This window comes from Schistocerca nitens, chromosome 1, assembly GCF_023898315.1.
Source record: "Schistocerca nitens isolate TAMUIC-IGC-003100 chromosome 1, iqSchNite1.1, whole genome shotgun sequence".
In the NCBI taxonomy this organism is placed as follows: domain Eukaryota; kingdom Metazoa; phylum Arthropoda; class Insecta; order Orthoptera; family Acrididae; genus Schistocerca; species Schistocerca nitens.
Genome location: NC_064614.1, coordinates 32,300,180 through 32,318,220, shown reverse-complemented (window position 1 = coordinate 32,318,220; position 18,041 = coordinate 32,300,180). Strand labels below are relative to the sequence as shown.

Here is an 18,041-nt window from a genome sequence, read left to right as displayed (position 1 = left end):
TGGTAAAACCACAACAGTCTCAACCAAGTGAGTCAAATCAGAGTAAGTCCTACCTTCATCCTTGCCAGACACCACACGTATGCTGCAGTCCTTACTGTGCCTGGAGACACCTGTGCCGAGCTCACTTGTGGTTATCACCCCTCTCCATCACCCAGCAGCCACATGTCATCACAGCCAGCAGCTGCACCAAACACTACAGCCAGCAGTTTGCACAGGAGCCAGCCATCAAATAAACTTTAAACTTCCTTACATTCCATGTGCTTCGAATTATAAGGGGGTTGGGCTGTATGGGAATATTTGACCCAGCAATCAACCATAGTATGTGTTACTGCTGGTACAAAGTTGCTCTCAGTGCCTTGTTATTTTATGTTGCTTACAAAGAGCCTATTTTGCACAGTGAGTAATAAAAAGTAAGTCCGCGTGTTTAAATGCTTGTACATAATTTTATGTGGTGTACAAATCTTACCCCAACTGATACTATGACAGTGCACATGTTGTTTCCTACTTTTCTGATATAACACATTTTTTTTTTTAATTTTGGTATGAAATTGCAAACGTCCACTTAAGATAGCAATCATTTTCATGATCAAAATAGGATACATCCTATGTTCTAAATACCGTAATTACTCCAAAAATGGTAACTGGATTTTGAAGAGCAAAGCACCATTCAATTCACCTCCTTTAGGACTACAATGCAAGCAACAGAAATTACTATACCTACATTTGAAAAAGTGAAGTTGTAATCTCCATAACTAATATAGCTAAAAACATGCTATAGGTCATTCATGAGGACTTTCTCACAACTCGTCAGGGTGAAAACAAAATTATGGTTCTGAAAATATTAGTGTTGAATAGCTGTATGTAGTCTGATGTCACAAAGAATATATTTAGAGTAGTGACTGAAAATGTTTGTGTAGGTACTGCACATTATTCCCTCTTTACAGCAGCTCCTAAACCTAATTTCAACTGACAAATAGTGTTTCCTCACATTCCAGCATGAACCATATAATTATATTTTAGATCTCTGTATGCTAACTTTAGGTACAAGGTAACTGTTTTTACTGTGCTGGAGGGTAATACTGGCTAGCATTTAACACAGAAGCTCTGGGGTAACCACTGTAACAACTATCTTATAAACTTGTTGATCACACCATAAAAGTTACATTTCCTTGCTGTAAATAGTGGTACAGTCTGAGAATGTTGTGGGTTAATATGGCATGCTCATATTTTAATTATATGATGTAAAGATGGTTACTTCAGGATACATAACTTTCATTGCAAGTGAATCTACTACAAATAACATGCAAAAACAAATGACCAGTTACAGAAGGAAGAATACATAAATCTTATGGAGTGAATGTTTAACATACATACCAAGACTCCTAGAAGCAGCCGGTTTTGTAGGTACCCTATAGCTGCTTACTGCTGATGGGCTACCACTTGTGTCAGATTCTGAGTTATGACATGTGCTGGGCTTTCTGTGATGCTGCTTCATGTTGATATGCCTGCGCAGACTGGATGACAGTACTGATTCATGGCCGCTCCCTGCTGCAGAGAAATTTATTCTATCAGTGGAAGTCCGCCTCCATTAACTCTAACACAGTCTAACAATAAGAGAGAGTTATTACAATGCAGTGGCAACTTACATGATATGAACTGCTACAAAACGAAGTTTTAACAATAAATAACAATAAAAAAACTGTGGAAAGAATCTACAAAAAATAGCAATAATAAAGAGAAGCCTACAAGACATGATAGATGACAGATCAAAAGAAAGGTTAGGATTTAACATCCTGTCAATGATGAGGACCTTAGGGACAGAGAAAAAGCTTGGATGGGAAAGGATATTGGCCATGTCCTCCAGAGAGGCGCTAAATGAGTGCAGGCGTTTTGAGACTTACATTACTGAAATATGCATATATGTATCATGCTAAAATTACTGCTCCTCTCGTAATGTACGTTAATGAGTAAACATGTAGAGTCACAGCATTATTCATGGTACTGATTCATGTTATATGGTGTTATTATGCAAACTCATGTTTCATTTACATATTGTAGGTATTTGTCTCTATTTGATTTTGTGCACTCTGTTGAAGTTATTCGTTGGTATATGGGTGGCATTGGGAGCAGTAGCTGATGTTGTGACATCAGAGCAAGTGCAGAATACCTCATTGCCAACCACAGCTCCAAGGAGTACAGCAGACAGAAGATTCCTTGAAAATATTGTACATCATTTCTTTTTGAAGGGAGGTGCTATCAATTCAAAGTACTACCTTCCAGTTTACATGCATCTGTATTTGCTTTTATACAAGTACTAAAAAAAGCTATAGGACAAGGTCAAAATCTGAGTTTGGCTAGGAGGAACTAAAATTCCTAGGCTATATTATAAGACACAAAGTATAAGCCTGATCCAAGTTGGCTGGATACTGTAAAAGTAGTCCTGCACCAAATGAAAAAAAAGAACACAAAAAAATTAAAAAGAAAATATAATCATACTTAGGAATGATAGGATTTTACCGTAAGTTCATGGCAAATTCAGTTTTGAACAGGCCAAATTTATTAGCATTAGTGAAAGAAAACACACACTTGAAATGGATGCAACAATGTGAAACAGAATTCAAAATAACTAAAGACAGTTTCTTGCATGTGCAATTACTTACAAAAACCACATTTTACGTACCCATTTCACTTAGCAGCAGATGCGTCAAATTATGGTTTGGATTGTCAGATTTTCCAGGAAATTAATAATGAACATGGGTCAACAGCTTATGTGAGTAAAATGTTACTATAGCAAGAAAAGAATCATTCTATAAGGAGAAGGAAACATTAGCAATGGTATGGTGTTTTAAGAAATTTAAATATTTATTAGCTGGGAATGAGACAACAATACTTAGTAACCACAGTGCAATATCCTTTTTATTAAGAAGCAGATTATTACATAGCAGACTAAGATTATGGGTTTTATTTTTACAGCAATTTAAGTTTACTATAGAGTATATTGTAAAAGGTCACAACAACATTCAGTACCGGTACTAAATATGTTATCATGATTACCAATGTATGGAGCAGCCAAAAATATAAAAGTGTCTGCTTCCTATAAAATAATACAGTGAAACTTCAATTTTATAGTCTCTGATTTTACAGTTTTTGTGATTCCACACCATAAATTCATAGCCCCTGTGGAAAACCCATAAGATCGAAGCTAAAAATTCCCTGATTTTATGTTTCTTCCTAGTATGGTTTACCTCAATTCTACACTCTTGTTCAATGTCTTGCTTGACTTCCTCTGCTTTTTTCCTACTGACATTTGATGTGACTGAAGGAGTTATAAAGCTGCACAGAAGACAGATGGTTCACACTGCAGGTGGTGGCAGAGTTGTTGTTGTTGTTGTGGTCTTCAGTCCTGAGACTGGTTTGATGCAGCTCTCCATGCTACTCTATCCTGTGCAAGCTTCTTCATCTCCCAGTACCTACTGCAGCCTACATCCTTCTGAATCTGCTTAGTGTATTCATCTCTTGGTCTCCCTCTACGATTTTTACCCTCCACGCTGCCCTCCAATGCTAAATTTGTGATCCCTTGATGCCTCAAAACATGTCCTACCAACCGATCCCTTCTTCTAGTCAAGTTGTGCCACAAACTTCTCTTCTCCCCAATCCTATTCAATACCTCCTCATTAGTTACGTGATCTACCCATCTTATCTTCAGCATTCTTCTGTAGCACCACATTTCAAAAGCATCTATTCTCTTCTTGTCCAAACTGGTTATCGTCCATGTTTCACTTCCATGCATGGCTACACTCCATACAAATACTTTCAGAAACGACTTCCTGACACTTAAATCTATACTCAATGTTAGCAAATTTCTCTTCTTCAGAAACGATTTCCTTGCCATTGCCAGTCTACATTTTATATCCTCTCTACTTCGACCATCATCAGTTATTTTGCTCCCTAAATAGCAAAACTCCTTTACTACTTTAAGTGTCTCATTACCTAATCTAATCCCCTCAGCATCACCCGAATTAATTTGACTACATTCCATTATCCTCGTTTTGCTTTTGTTGATGTTCATCTTATATCCTCCTTTCAAGACACTGTCCATTCCGTTCAACTGCTGTTCCAAGTCCTTTGCTGTCTCTGACAGAATTACAATGTCATCAGCGAACCTCAAAGTTTTTACTTCTTTTCCATGAATTTTAATACCTACTCCGAATTTTTCTTTTGTTTCCGTTACTGCTTGCTCAATATACAGATTGAATAACATCGGGGAGAGGCTACAACCCTGTCTCACTCCCTTCCCAACCACTGCTTCCCTTTCATGCCCCTCGACTCTTATAACTGCCATCTGGTTTCTGTACAAATTGTAAGTAGCCTTTCGCTCCATGTATTTTACCCCTGCCACCTTCAGAATTTGAAAGAGAGTATTCCAGTTAATGTTGTCAAAAGCTTTCTCTAAGTCGACAAATGCTAGAATCATAGGTTTGCCTTTTCTTAATCTTTCTTCTAAGATAAGTCGTAAGGTTAGTATTGCCTCATGTGTTCCAACATTTCTACGGAATCCAAACTGATCTTCCCCGAGGTCCGCTTCTACCAGTTTTTCGATTCGTCTGTAAAGAATTAGCGTTAGTATTTTGCAGCTGTGACTTATTAAACTGATAGTTCAGTAATTTTCACATCTGTCAACGCCTGCTTTCTTTGGGATTGGAATTATTATATTCTTCTTGAAGTCTGTGGGTATTTCGCCTGTCTCATACATCTTGCTCACCAGATGGTAGAGTTTTGTCATGACTGGCTCTCCCAAGGCCATCAGTAGTTCTAATGGAATGTTGTCTACTCCCGGGGCCTTGTTTCGACTCAGGTCTTTCAGTGCTCTGTCAAACTCTTCACGCAGTATCTTATCTCCCATTTCATCTTCATCTACATCCTCTTCCATTTCCATAATATTGTCCTCAAGTACATCGCGCTTGTTTAAACCCTGTATATACTCCTTCCACCTTTCTGCCTTCCCTTCTTTGCTTAGAACTGGGTTGCCATCTGAGCTCTTGATATTCATACAAGTGATTCTCTTCTCTCCAAAGGTCTCTTTAATTTTCCTGTAGGCAGTATCTATCTTACCCCTAGTGAGACAAGCCTCTACATCCTTACATTTGTCCTCTAGCCATCCCTGCTTAGCCATTTTGCACTTACTGTCGATCTCATTTTTGAGACGTATGTATTCCTTTTTGCCTGCGTCATTTACTGCATTTTTATATTTTCTCCTTTCATCAATTAAATTCAATATTTCTTCTGTTACCCAAGGATTTCTATTAGCCCTCGTCTTTTTACCTACTTGATCCTCTGCTGCCTTCACTACTTCATCCCTCAGAGCTACCCATTCTTCTTCTACTGTATTTCTTTCCCCCATTCCTGTCAATTGTTCCCTTATGCTCTCCCTGAAACTCTCTACAACCTCTGGTTCCTTCCGTTTATCCAGGTCCCATCTCCTTAAATTCCCACCTTTTTGCAGTTTCTTCAGTTTCAACCTGCAGTTCATAACCAATAGATTGTGGTCAGAATCCACATCTGCCCCTGGAAATGTCTTACAGTTTAAAACGTGGTTCCTAAATCTCTGTCTTACCATTATATAATCTATCTGATACCTTTTAGTATCTCCAGGATTCTTCCAGGTATACAACCTTCTTTTATGATTCTTGAACCAAGTGTTAGCTATGATTAAGTTATGTTCTGTGCAAAATTCTACAAGGTGGCTTCCTCTTTCATTTCTTCCCCCCAATACATATTCACCTACTATGTTTCCTTCTCTCCCTTTTCCTACTGACGAATTCCAGTCACCCATGACTATTAAATTTTCGTCTCCCTTCACTACCTGAATAATTTCTTTTATCTCGTCATACATTTCATCAATTTCTTCTTCATCTGCAGAGCTAGTTGGCATATAAACTTGTACTACTGTAGTAGGCATGGGCTTTGTGTCTATCTTGGCCACAATAATGCGTTCACTATGCTGTTTGTAGTAGCTAACCCGCATTCCTATTTTTTTATTCATTATTAAACCTACTCCTGCATTACCCCTATTTGATTTTGTATTTATCACCCTGTAATCACCTGACCAAAAGTCTTCTTCCTCCTGCCACCGAACTTCACTAATTCCCACTATATCTAACTTTAACCTATCCATTTCCCGTTTTAAATTTTCTAACCCACCTGCCCGATTAAGGGATCTGACATTCCACGCTCCAATCCGTAGAATGCCAGTTTTCTTTCTCCTGATAACGACGTCCTCTTGAGTAGTCCCCGCCCGGAGTGCCGAATGGGGGACTATTTTACCTCCGGAATATTTTACCCAAGAGGACGCCATCATCATTTAATCATACAGTAAAGCTGCATGGCAGAGTTAAGGGAATATTTTAGGCCATTGCAGAGACATGAGAGAGGAAATACTTACACAATCCATGAATGGCATTGCCAGCACAACTTGCAACGTATAGTGTCACTGCACAGGTACAACACAACTACTGCTTGGTTGCAGCAACAATGGAAAAACAAGCCAGTCGATGCGAAGTGTTCCAAACCAAGCCAATACATGATGAAAGGGACCAGCTGCCACATTTTCTTGTGCCACTTATAACTTGGTCTCATATTTTTGAGTGTACTGATGTCTGATGTACTGTAGTCAGCAATGAGAGTGACCATCAACTACTAAATTCAAACACCGAGTCTCAAAGAATAAGCTTGGCCAGAATGTAGGAAACAATCATTTCCAGTTAGTGAGCTCTTATTTGTTGGCAACTTGTTACATCACCCAACATCCGGCACAGTCACCATACTACACTATATAAGTTTACAGACCTTAGCCTATAAAACATTTGAAATTCCTTAAGCACTGGATTGTAAACAGGCACAAAAGCTATAAATCAAAGTCAGTGTGAGGATCTCATTCTTCTCCTTCTAGGTAAAAGTTTCAACAATAAGAAAGAAATTTCAAAATTTAATGTTATACACTCCTGGAAATGGAAAAAAAGAACACATTGACACCGGTGTGTCAGACCCACCATACTTGCTCCGGACACTGCGAGAGGGCTGTACAAGCAATGATCACATGCACGGCACAGCGGACACACCAGGAACCGCGGTGTTGGCCATCGAATGACGCTAGCTGCGCAGCATTTGTGCACCGCCGCCGTCAGTGTCAGCCGGTTTGCCATGGCATACGGAGCTCCATCGCAGTCTTTAACACTGGTAGCATGCCACGACAGCATGGATGTGAACCGTATGTGCAGTTGACGGACTTTGAGCGAGGGCGTATAGTGGGCATGCGGGAGGCTGGGTGGACGTACCGCCGAATTGCTCAACACGTGGGGCGTGAGGTCTCCACAGTACATCGATGTTGTCGCCAGTGGTCGGCGGAAGGTGCACGTGCCCGTCGACCTGGGACCGGACCGCAGCGACGCACGGATGCACGCCAAGACCGTAGGATCCTACGCAGTGCCGTAGGGGACCGCACCGCCACTTCCCAGCAAATTAGGGACACTGTTGCTCCTGGGGTATCGGCGAGGACCATTCGCAACCGTCTCCATGAAGCTGGGCTACGGTCCCGCACACCGTTAGGCCGTCTTCCGCTCACGCCCCAACATCGTGCAGCCCGCCTCCAGTGGTGTCATGACAGGCGTGAATGGAGGGACGAATGGAGACATGTCGTCTTCAGCGATGAGAGTCGCTTCTGCCTTGGTGCCAATGATGGTCGTATGCGTGTTTGGCGCCGTGCAGGTGAGTGCCACAATCAGGACTGCATACGACCGAGGCACACAGGGCCAACACCCGGCATCATGGTGTGGGGAGCGATCTCCTACACTGGCCATACACCACTGGTGATCGTCGAGGGGACACTGAATAGTGCACGGTACATCGAAACCGTCATCGAACCCATCGTTCTACCATTCCTAGACCGGCAAGGGAACTTGCTGTTCCAACAGGACAATGCACGTCCGCATGTATCCCGTGCCACCCAACGTGCTCTAGAAGGTGTAAGTCAACTACCCTGGCCAGCAAGATCTCCGGATCTGTCCCCCATTGAGCATGTTTGGGACTGGATGAAGCATCGTCTCACGCGGTCTGCACGTCCAGCACGAACGCTGGTCCAACTGAGGCGCCAGGTGGAAATGGCATGGCAAGCCGTTCCACAGGACTACATCCAGCATCTCTACGATCGTCTCCATGGGAGAATAGCAGCCTGCATTGCTGCGAAAGGTGGATATACACTGTACTAGTGCCGACATTGTGCATGCTCTGTTGCCTGTGTCTATGTGCCTGTGGTTCTGTCAGTGTGATCATGTGATGTATCTGACCCCAGGAATGTGTCAATAATGTTTCCCCTTCCTGGGACAATGAATTCACGGTGTTCTTATTTCAATTTCCAGGAGTGTATAACAAGCCTTCCAGGAAAAAAGTGAGTTTTTCCACTAATAATACTGCAGGGTGTGTAAATGAAAAGACTATTGCTTTTCCTAATGATGTACAAGGTTAATGAGCCATTTCCCTACACACCACTGCCATAAATTATACCTCAAAACAAGCAGTTTGAAGGTTTTTTCATTTTATGTTCTCCTCAAAAACAGCACAAATTTGCAGCCTAAACTGAAAACTGTGCAGTATGGTGAAAACTGCTGGATTACAACATCTTGGATGTTTATAATATCTCGGGTGTTTGCTTTCCATCTGCAGCCAGTAGCGGGTGATGTCACACTAATGCAGTGGGTTCTAACATACAGAGTGAAAAACAGCAAGGTTACTAGGCAGCTACTTCCAAAATATGGCTGATGTGATTGGTGTATAGTAAATGGAGTGACCTCAGCTTCCACCGCGGTTCCATTTATATAGTAATACCCTGTACATCCTTCACTACCATGTATTAATTTTACTTACAGTAGTTGTGCTTGAAGCCTATCGACAGAATGCAGAATGTATTGTTCCTCTACCAACTACAGCCAACATTGGCTACTTCATCTGCTATGTGCGGCTCCACAATTAACAGGAGGTGTTCAGTGAACAGTTGTGCAACGGCTTCGTCTTTGTTGGAGTCCTCAATTGTGTTTAATGTATTGTGATGGCAGATGTAATACCACAACATCTTGGGACCCTACATCCTATTTCAATCTCATCTCCACTCTCCTGAAGAGGGCGTATATATAATATTAGTAATTTACACTAATTTAAACTTTTGTTTTTGACAATTTTTACATTGGGCCTCACCAGAAAATGGAATGAAGGAAACATGTTGAATTGAAAACTAATGTACCAGCATAATTTACACACAATACAAATTTTAGGAACATGGGAGGAATGATTTTGCTATTGTAATTATGGAGTAATTAATGATTAAAGTTACAATATTTCCAAGACATAGAGAGACAGCTATTTTTATGTTTTGAAACCAGAAAATGTTTTTATCCCTAAAAAAATAAGACACAATGATTTTTCTGTCAGAATCAAGCATATCCTGTTTTAATTGGTGTTAGTAAGTAGAACTGTAATTATCACCATATAGAAATGTAAAATTTTACTTGTACAAGAATTAATTAGCTGCATCTAGGTCTTTCATTCAATAAAACTAATCACTCTGTTCACCTGAAAATGATAGCATGATTTTCAAAGAAGTCAGAAAAACACTATATGCAAATTAACAAAATATATTGTGCAATGATAAAACATGTAATTTATAGTCTTAATAGAAACAGATTCTTTCTTGTCTTTGTATGACATTATTCACTTTTATGCTATGCAAATTTCTATGTAATTTGGGAAGATGTATGTAAAAACTTTATTTGTATATATGCAAAATTCAATATGTAACATCTACATCTACATCCATACTCCGCAAGCCACCTGACGGTGTGTGGCGGAGGGTACCCTGAGTACCTCTATCGGTTCTCCCTTCTATTCCAGTCTCGTATTGTTCGTGGAAAGAAGGATTGTCGGTATGCTTCTGTGTGGGCTCTAATCTCTCTGATTTTATCCTCATGGTCTCTTCGCGAGATATATGTAGGAGGGAGAAATATACTGCTTGACCCTTCGGTGAAGGTATGTTCTCGAAACTTTAACAAAAGCCCATACCGAGCTACTGAGCATCTCTCCTGCAGAGTCTTCCACTGGAGTTTATCTATCATCTCCGTAACACTTTTGCGATTACTAAATGATCCTGTAACGAAGCGCGCTGCTCTCCGTTGGATCTTCTCTATCTCTTCGATCAACCCTATCTGGTACGGATCTCACACTGCTGAGCAGTATTCAAGCAGTGGGCGAACAAGCGTTCTGTAACCTACTTCCTTTGTTTTTGGATTGCATTTCCTTAGGATTCTTCCAATGAATCTCAGTCTGGCATCTGCTTTACCGACAATCAACTTTATATGATCATTCCATTTTAAATCACTCCTAATGCGTACTCCCAGATAATTTATGGAACTAACTGCTTCCAGTTGCTGACATGCTATTTTGTAGCTAAATGATAAGGGATCTATCTTTCTATGTATTCACAGCACATTACACTTGTCTACATTGAGATTGAATTGCCAATCCCTGCACCATGCGTCAATTCACTGCAGATCCTCCTGCATTTCAGTACAATTTTCCATTGTTACAACCTCTCAATACACCATAGCATCATCTGCAAAAAGCCTCAGTGAACTTCCGATGTCATCCACAAGGTCATTAATGTATATTGTGAATAGCAACAGTCGTATGACACTCCCCTGCGGCACACCTGAAATCACTCTTACTTCGGATGACTTCTCTCCATTGAGAATGACATGCTGTGTTCTGTTATCTAGGAACTCTTCAATCCAATCACAGAATTGGTCTGATAGTCCATATGCTCTTACTTTGTTCATTAAACGACTGTGGGGAACTGTATCGAATGCCTTGCGGAAGTCAAGAAACACGGCATCTACCTGTGAACCTGTGTCTATGGCCCTCTGAGTCTCGTGGATGAATGAAAATAATGGTTTAAAACCATATAAATAGAGGTGATTTGTACGCTGCCATATTTCAATCTTAGACCAAATTTTGTATCAACAGTATGTAATCAGACTTTGTGAGTTTTACAATGTATGTTCGCCAATGAACACCTAGTGTGTGAAATAAAATCTATTGTAAACAGATAGCACTGAAACTTATTTCAACTATTAAATGATTTCCATGTGACAATGCAGTAACATCAAAATGGAACTACAGCAGCATCAAGAAACAGTACCTCAGATTACACGAGTTATGTATAAAAATGGCGGAGAATATTTTTTATGCTGTATTGTGGTAAAACATGGTATACTGAACATTGTTTTTCTTGTGTTAAACGACACACATTGCAAACTTCACAAAAACATTTTCGTCATGTTTTATTACATAGATGGAGAGTTATCAATGTAATGGATTGCTGGGACAGAGAAACACTGGAATCACAGCAGGCTTAACTTTATTTCATATTCATTCGGATATGAAGGAAAACTTTTCCGTATACAGGTGCTTTCACAAAATTTGCTGTTTTTACACCAGAATAAGCGATGTGTTCAAAGCACAAACAGCGCACATTGGTAATACTGCAGAATGCTCCAGTTCAACTACCCAACTCAACAAACACAGAAAAGTTTACAAGCAGTACACTAGAGGTTACAGCTCATGTATCACCAGAATATGCTGCACCGCCATTGACTAGAGAAGAAAAACACCCTCCCCCACATGTTAAGCCACATCCACATTGCCACTGGAAACACTTTTCAGTTGGAAACGTTGTTTCCTGCAGTGTTTTGCATCTGTTCCCAACTTTTTTCTTGTCTCTGTTTCTGTCCACACTAGTAGCAAGCATTTCTCAGTGTATTTGCATCATCTGCAAAGCTATTTGTTGTATTGATTTTGTATTGTCTGCCACGTCATGTCCAGAGGTGAGGAAGCAGTAATGCATGCTGCTGCATTATTAATACTTGAAGATTAACAAAAACAAAATGAAAGGCATCATCATCATTCTTTGTTCATTTATTTGTTTATCATTACTTTTGACCTGAAGACCATACAGCCTTTTCTCAGTGTTTCAGAATTTCACAGAAGAAGATTGCAGTTATCAAAAAATTCCATAATTGGTTTTAAAACTGCGATATTATTTTGATGAGGGAGAGTTTGTATAGTACTTGGTAATGGTTGATAACATCAGATTAGTTACTGTACGAAATCAATTTGCTGCTTTGCACACAGTCATCGTTGTCTGTGAGTGAAAACATACTATAGATGGACTGGTGGGAAAAACTTGCCGCATATGGGAACTGAATAAGGAAGACAGCTCTAGATTCCATAATTTCACTTTGGTATCAACTAATGATTTTGAATTTCTGGCAAATATGGTATCAATATTTTTTTAAACAAAGACAAAAATTTCAGGAAAGGAATCGGTACCAGACATGCTGTTAGTCCTAGTTTTTCGGTAACGTGAGATTCATTCCAGAGCCTTGAGTATTCAGTTTGCATTTCAAAGCAAGCTATGATAAATGACATTATTTTCTTTTCTATGCAGTCTTTGTCAGTATTCTACCAGATGTAGCAGCAGTGTTGTGCAGTGGGTCTTGTGTTTCATTGCTATTCCTGAACTGCTTGCTTCATACATTCCACAAGCAACCCTCAGCCTTGTACACAGATAACAACTCAACTGTCTGCTCTCTTTCACTACATTTTTTTCAGAAAATCTTAATACAGCAAGGAAAAACAAAAAATCTAACAACTCTACACAACAAATGATGCAATGCGACACATAAACATACACTAGTGCTGTACGGTGGTGACAGCGTAGCTGCCCTGAATCATTGTTTCCTTTGGTCTGTACCAACATGGATACAGACAGATGTTTCTGTGCATTAAGAAAACATGCTTCCAAACAGTGTCCCAGTCAATTATCTGGAAACATGTTTTGAAAGTATATTTCAAGCTCAGTGTGTATGTGTCTTTAGATTCTGATGCCTTTCACCGTAATCCATAGTTTTCAGTTTAATTCGTCATGTTCATCAATTGTTGCTTTTTTCTGGGTGAGGACGAAGGAAAGAGTTCTCAAAAACTCGTGTTTAAATCTGTGGTTGTAGCATGTTGGAAAATATCTTGATTACCTTGTACCCAGATATCAATTTCAATATTTTAATGAGTTTTTACTTGCTGTTACTTATCTGTGATTTTTTCAGAACTAATGAAATTCATTACCACAAATTATTGTATAAATACTGCACTGTACATTTAATTTTTCATTTATACAGATTGTAATGTACTGATGAGGATTACAATTTTTAATCACATATGCCAATTACATATTTTTTTGCTCATATTTTGGGAGTTTTATAGTTTTCCTCGATTCCGCATTTTCTTCACTTTTGCATTTTTTAAAGTATCGGCCACATGAAAATGTAAAATAGGGGTATCACTGTAAAAACCACTGGGAGATAGGACAATTAGCAAACAATATAGCAACTAAGGTGAGAGAAGGATATTCTTGGGGGCTCATACTGAGAAAATTGAAAATACAAGATCACAAGAAGATGATAAGTGGAAAATACAAAAGTGTGTGTTATTCTATAAGAATAATAGAATGAACAACTGGGTGCTGTGCATGCCACAATCTGCAGTACATCTATTAGAATGGTACACACAACTGTGATGTGCACATTTCAGAACAAAGAAGTGTACATTGCACACAAAAAATATTATTACTTTAAGAATATGTACAGACAAGAAAAAAAAGTACTTACAAGGGAAGCTCCCCATCGCACCCCCCTCAGATTTAGTTATAAGTTGGCACAGTGGATGGGCCTTGAAAAACTGAACACAGATCAATCAAGAAAACAGGAAGAAGTTGTGCAGAACTATGAAAAAATAAGCAAAATATACAAACTGAGTAGTCCATGTGCAAGATAGGCAACATAAAGGATAGTGTGAGCTCAGGAGCGCCGTGGTCTCGTGGTTAGCGTGAGCAGCTGCGGAATGAGAGGTCCTTGGTTCAAGTCTTCCCTCGGGTGAAAAGTTTACTTTCTTTATTTTCGCAAAGTTATGATGTGTCCGTTCGTTGATTGATGTCTCTGTTCACTGTAATAAGTTTAGTGTCTGTGTTTTGCGACCACACCGCAAAACCGTGCAATTAGTAGACGAAAGGACGTGCCTATCCAATGGGAACCAAAAACATTTGATCGCAAGGTCATAGGTCAACCGATTCCTCCACAGGAAAACACATCTCATATATTCTATACGACACTGGTGACGGCATGTGTGTCACATGACAGGAATACGTTGTCGACCCACCTAACTTGTACACTTGGCGAATGGGTAAAAAGATTCTTCTACCTTGCCCGATTTAGGTTTTCTTGTGGATGTGATAATCACTCCCAAAAAATTGATGAAAATGTAAGCGTTTGTTACATAAACTGAAAATAAAAAGTTAAACTTTTCACTCGAGGGAAGTCTTGAACCAACGACCTTTCGTCCCGCAGCTGCTCACGCTAACCACGGGACGACGGTACTCCTGAGCTTGCTCTCTCCTTGTTGTTGCCTATCTGGTGCATGGACTACTCAGTTTGTATATTTTGCTTATTTTTTCATAGTTCCACACAACTTCTTCCTGTTTTCTCGATTGATCTGTGTTCAGTTTTTCAAGGGCTATCCACTGTGCCAACTTATAACTAAATCTGAGGGGGGTGCGATGGGGAGGTTCCCTTGTTAGACACTATATTGTATGTCAGATGGTAGAATCAGCAACAAGTGGAACACATTCACTGTTATGCCCAATAATACCTAATGCCCCTGGGAGTTAGTGGCTGTGGACCACTAGCTAGAGGGTGGAGAGGGATGACAGGCATTCTTGTGGTTGAATGATGGTCTAAGCTAGTAACATTATATCTGATGATGAAAGTTACAACCTGTGTGGTGATTCTAAATTAAGGGACCACTATTTTAAAAATATAGGGAAGCCCAGTAAACTTCTCTCTGATAATGGAGCACAATTGAATGCCAGAAAATTCAGAGAACTGCTAGCATGCGAAAATGATACTCATATTTTAATATCCTGTTACCATACACAAGCTCATCCCGCAAAAAGAATTAAGAGGGAACTAGGTAGATAATGCAGAATGTTATGGTATAATAGATATCCAATGTGGGTTGAGATGAACAAGGATCTTGAAGAAGTTTTAAACGAGTACCACATTCAGTTACAAAAATGTCACCTATCAAGGTAACAGGCAGTAAATTAGAAGGAGAACCATTGCTGACATGGATTGATTGGCCAAAGGAGAACATATTAAAACAGGAAGTAGAAACTACTATTAAGGAATTGTTAACCAAAGCATGAGATAAAAAGGAGGTGGAGAATAGGAACACCAGTACAATTCAACAAACAGGCATTTTTGCAGCTGTAAGAGAAAGGAAAAATGCATCTCTGATATTTTTGGAGACTACGGGACAGGCACTAATATACACTTACGCATAGTGGGTGAATACTGTACCCAATTTCTACCAGCTTTTCATTTTGTTGGTACAAGAACGCTGTGTATCTGCCTTGGCTAAGAGACGGCAGTAATATTGATATTGCATGATGTATGTGGGTGTTGACTTTAGGGTTAACCTTAACACACTATTTTAGGATGACCAGAGAACTAATACATTTTGTTACCCTTAAAAGGGTTTACATCTGATGGAAGTGTTTTATGGTTTGTGCATAAGAGATGTGTAGAGTGACAGCCCTGGGAGGAAAACTGTTCAGATCTGGTGACCAATGTGTCCTTTAGTGCTTCCATAAGGGACCAGTTGTCAGTAATAAGATGCAAAGAAGCTTAACTCCTTACCAAGTCTCTCTCCTACATTAAGCCATGTTCTAAGGCATCACTGTCCTTCCCTAAAATGATGTCCAGAATTCATATGGCCTTTCTGAATTAAAAATTTGTGTACTCTTGTATGATAAGATTTCTAGGGGAACATTTGCTTGATTATCGACATCTGTGAGGGTCTGTATTTGTCTACAGGGTGCATATAGTGAGTCTAGTTTATGTAAGTTTTATAGTGTCACATGTCCCCAGATGATTCCTATTCTGTTTAGTGAATATCAGATGTACTGACATATGTTACTATTCTTTGTGTCTAAGAAGAAAAGGACACAAGTACCAGCCAGTTTACTCATGCTCATTAACCAAGGTGACATATATCTAAGGATTATTAGTGCATAACATCCTCACAAACTCTTGAAGTTTCTTGCAGACAAATTGCCAGTCTACGATAATAAGTCTCTATCAGATTCTTGCAAGTCTCTGGATATCTAAATCAGTAACGACTCCTTCCACTACCCTCCTTAGTGGCTAACTGTAATAGCTGACCTGGACATTTTGATGAAGATATTATTATCATTTTATGCAATAAACTCGATTAACTCAATCAGCAAAAGCTACAGGGATTCACTTATGACAAACATAAAGTTACACATTAGTTATAATTATGAAAAAAAGGAGAACTTTTTTGCTAAGATCACAATGAAAGAGGATTCTATGATTTACTTCTTTTTAAGTAGGTTGTGGATCTATGAATTAAGATGTTACATATATAAAAAAGAAACCTATAATGAATGTGATAGTTTATGTAGTTTTACAAAAACAGAAATTAGTTACGTTCACTTATTAATAAGGGCGGCAGATGAAAGGGTGCAGAAATTTTGAGTCTTAAAATCCTGAAATATGCACAAATGTACGAGTATCACACTAAAATTACTGCTCCCTTGATGACACATATGACTGAGTAAATGTGTACAGTTAAAGCATTATTTCTGGTACTGATTCATGTCATATGACATTATTCTGCAAACACATATTGCAAGTAATTGTCTCTGTTTGGTATTGTGCACATTCTGTTTGAGGTATTATTGGAAGGTGACACTGGAGCACAGCACCTGATGATGTGACATCAGAGCAAGTGCAGAGAGACCTCATCACCAACCGCAGCCGCAAGGTATACACCAGACAGCAGATTGCTTGAAGCTTAATGGAAAATACTGAAGTAAAGACTATAAAGCTTGGATGTACAGTTTTAAGCAGTCTCTTGTCTGAAGTCTCTAGATGGACCTGTTTTATGGTAACATCGCAAGAGACATCGTATGTTCTGTAACTGACACTAAAAATAAGGTAATTTGTTAACAAGAACTCAGTCTACTGATTTAAGTAGAATGAGTAAATAACTGTTTTCTGTGGTGTACTATGGTTCAAGAGCTTGTAATGGTCACCTGGTGGTAGATATTGCTAATTGCCACAATCGCACTATTTCACTCCCATTTACGGAGCTTGTTAGCACTTGATGTTAGGTTGGCGCCATTAAAATGCATTGTAGTAATCGCTGCTGCTTGTTGGATCGCTGCTGTGTCTTGATGCTGATGCTGGCTCTAAATCTGGTTGTCTAGGGTTAAAAACATGAGGTCCCATGTTTTTTATGTGCTTTTGATGATAAAGAACGAGCGAAACCAACAAATATGAAAACTTCAAATATTTATTACACTGGTGGCCATCTTAATTCCACTGTCCACCAAAGACCATGACACAACACAAAGTAGTACTTCCTTTACATGTTCTTTGCATTGTTTATCCACCTCAAACAATAACACATAAACACACTTTACCAAAGTGACATTCCGACTGCGCCCCCGACCCTTCTTGCTGCTTGTATTTATAACATTGTCAAAGAACTACTAAAAAGAGATACAGTTTATAAGTCACATGTACATCTGTTATCATAATTTGTGTAGAAAAGTTATTAATTTGCATCGAGTGACATAATTTAACATGTTATTAAAATGACAGACAGATTTGTTGACTTGACAGAATAATTCTTTGTTACAAAAAGGCCGTTTTTTAGAAGTTTGTCAATTGACTTCTCTAATTTGCATAAATAAGTAAATAACATGAATTATTAAGAATTACATTGGTTTTCGTCTAAAATACGAGTGATTGTGTGAATACTGAGTGAAAACGCTCCTAGTGAACAAATAGATTTCACTG

General features: G+C 39.2%; 1 protein-coding gene across 1 annotated transcript in view; it reads right to left on the bottom strand.

Moving 5' to 3' along the window:
* The window catches only part of LOC126262686 (Down syndrome cell adhesion molecule-like protein Dscam2), a 551,718-nt gene that overhangs the window by 36,568 nt on the left and 497,109 nt on the right, over positions 1-18,041 (bottom strand). The window contains exon 33 of the mRNA XM_049959465.1: positions 1,375-1,548. Coding sequence (XP_049815422.1) covers positions 1,375-1,548 — 174 coding nt within the window. The remainder of the gene's footprint in view (positions 1-1,374; positions 1,549-18,041) is intronic.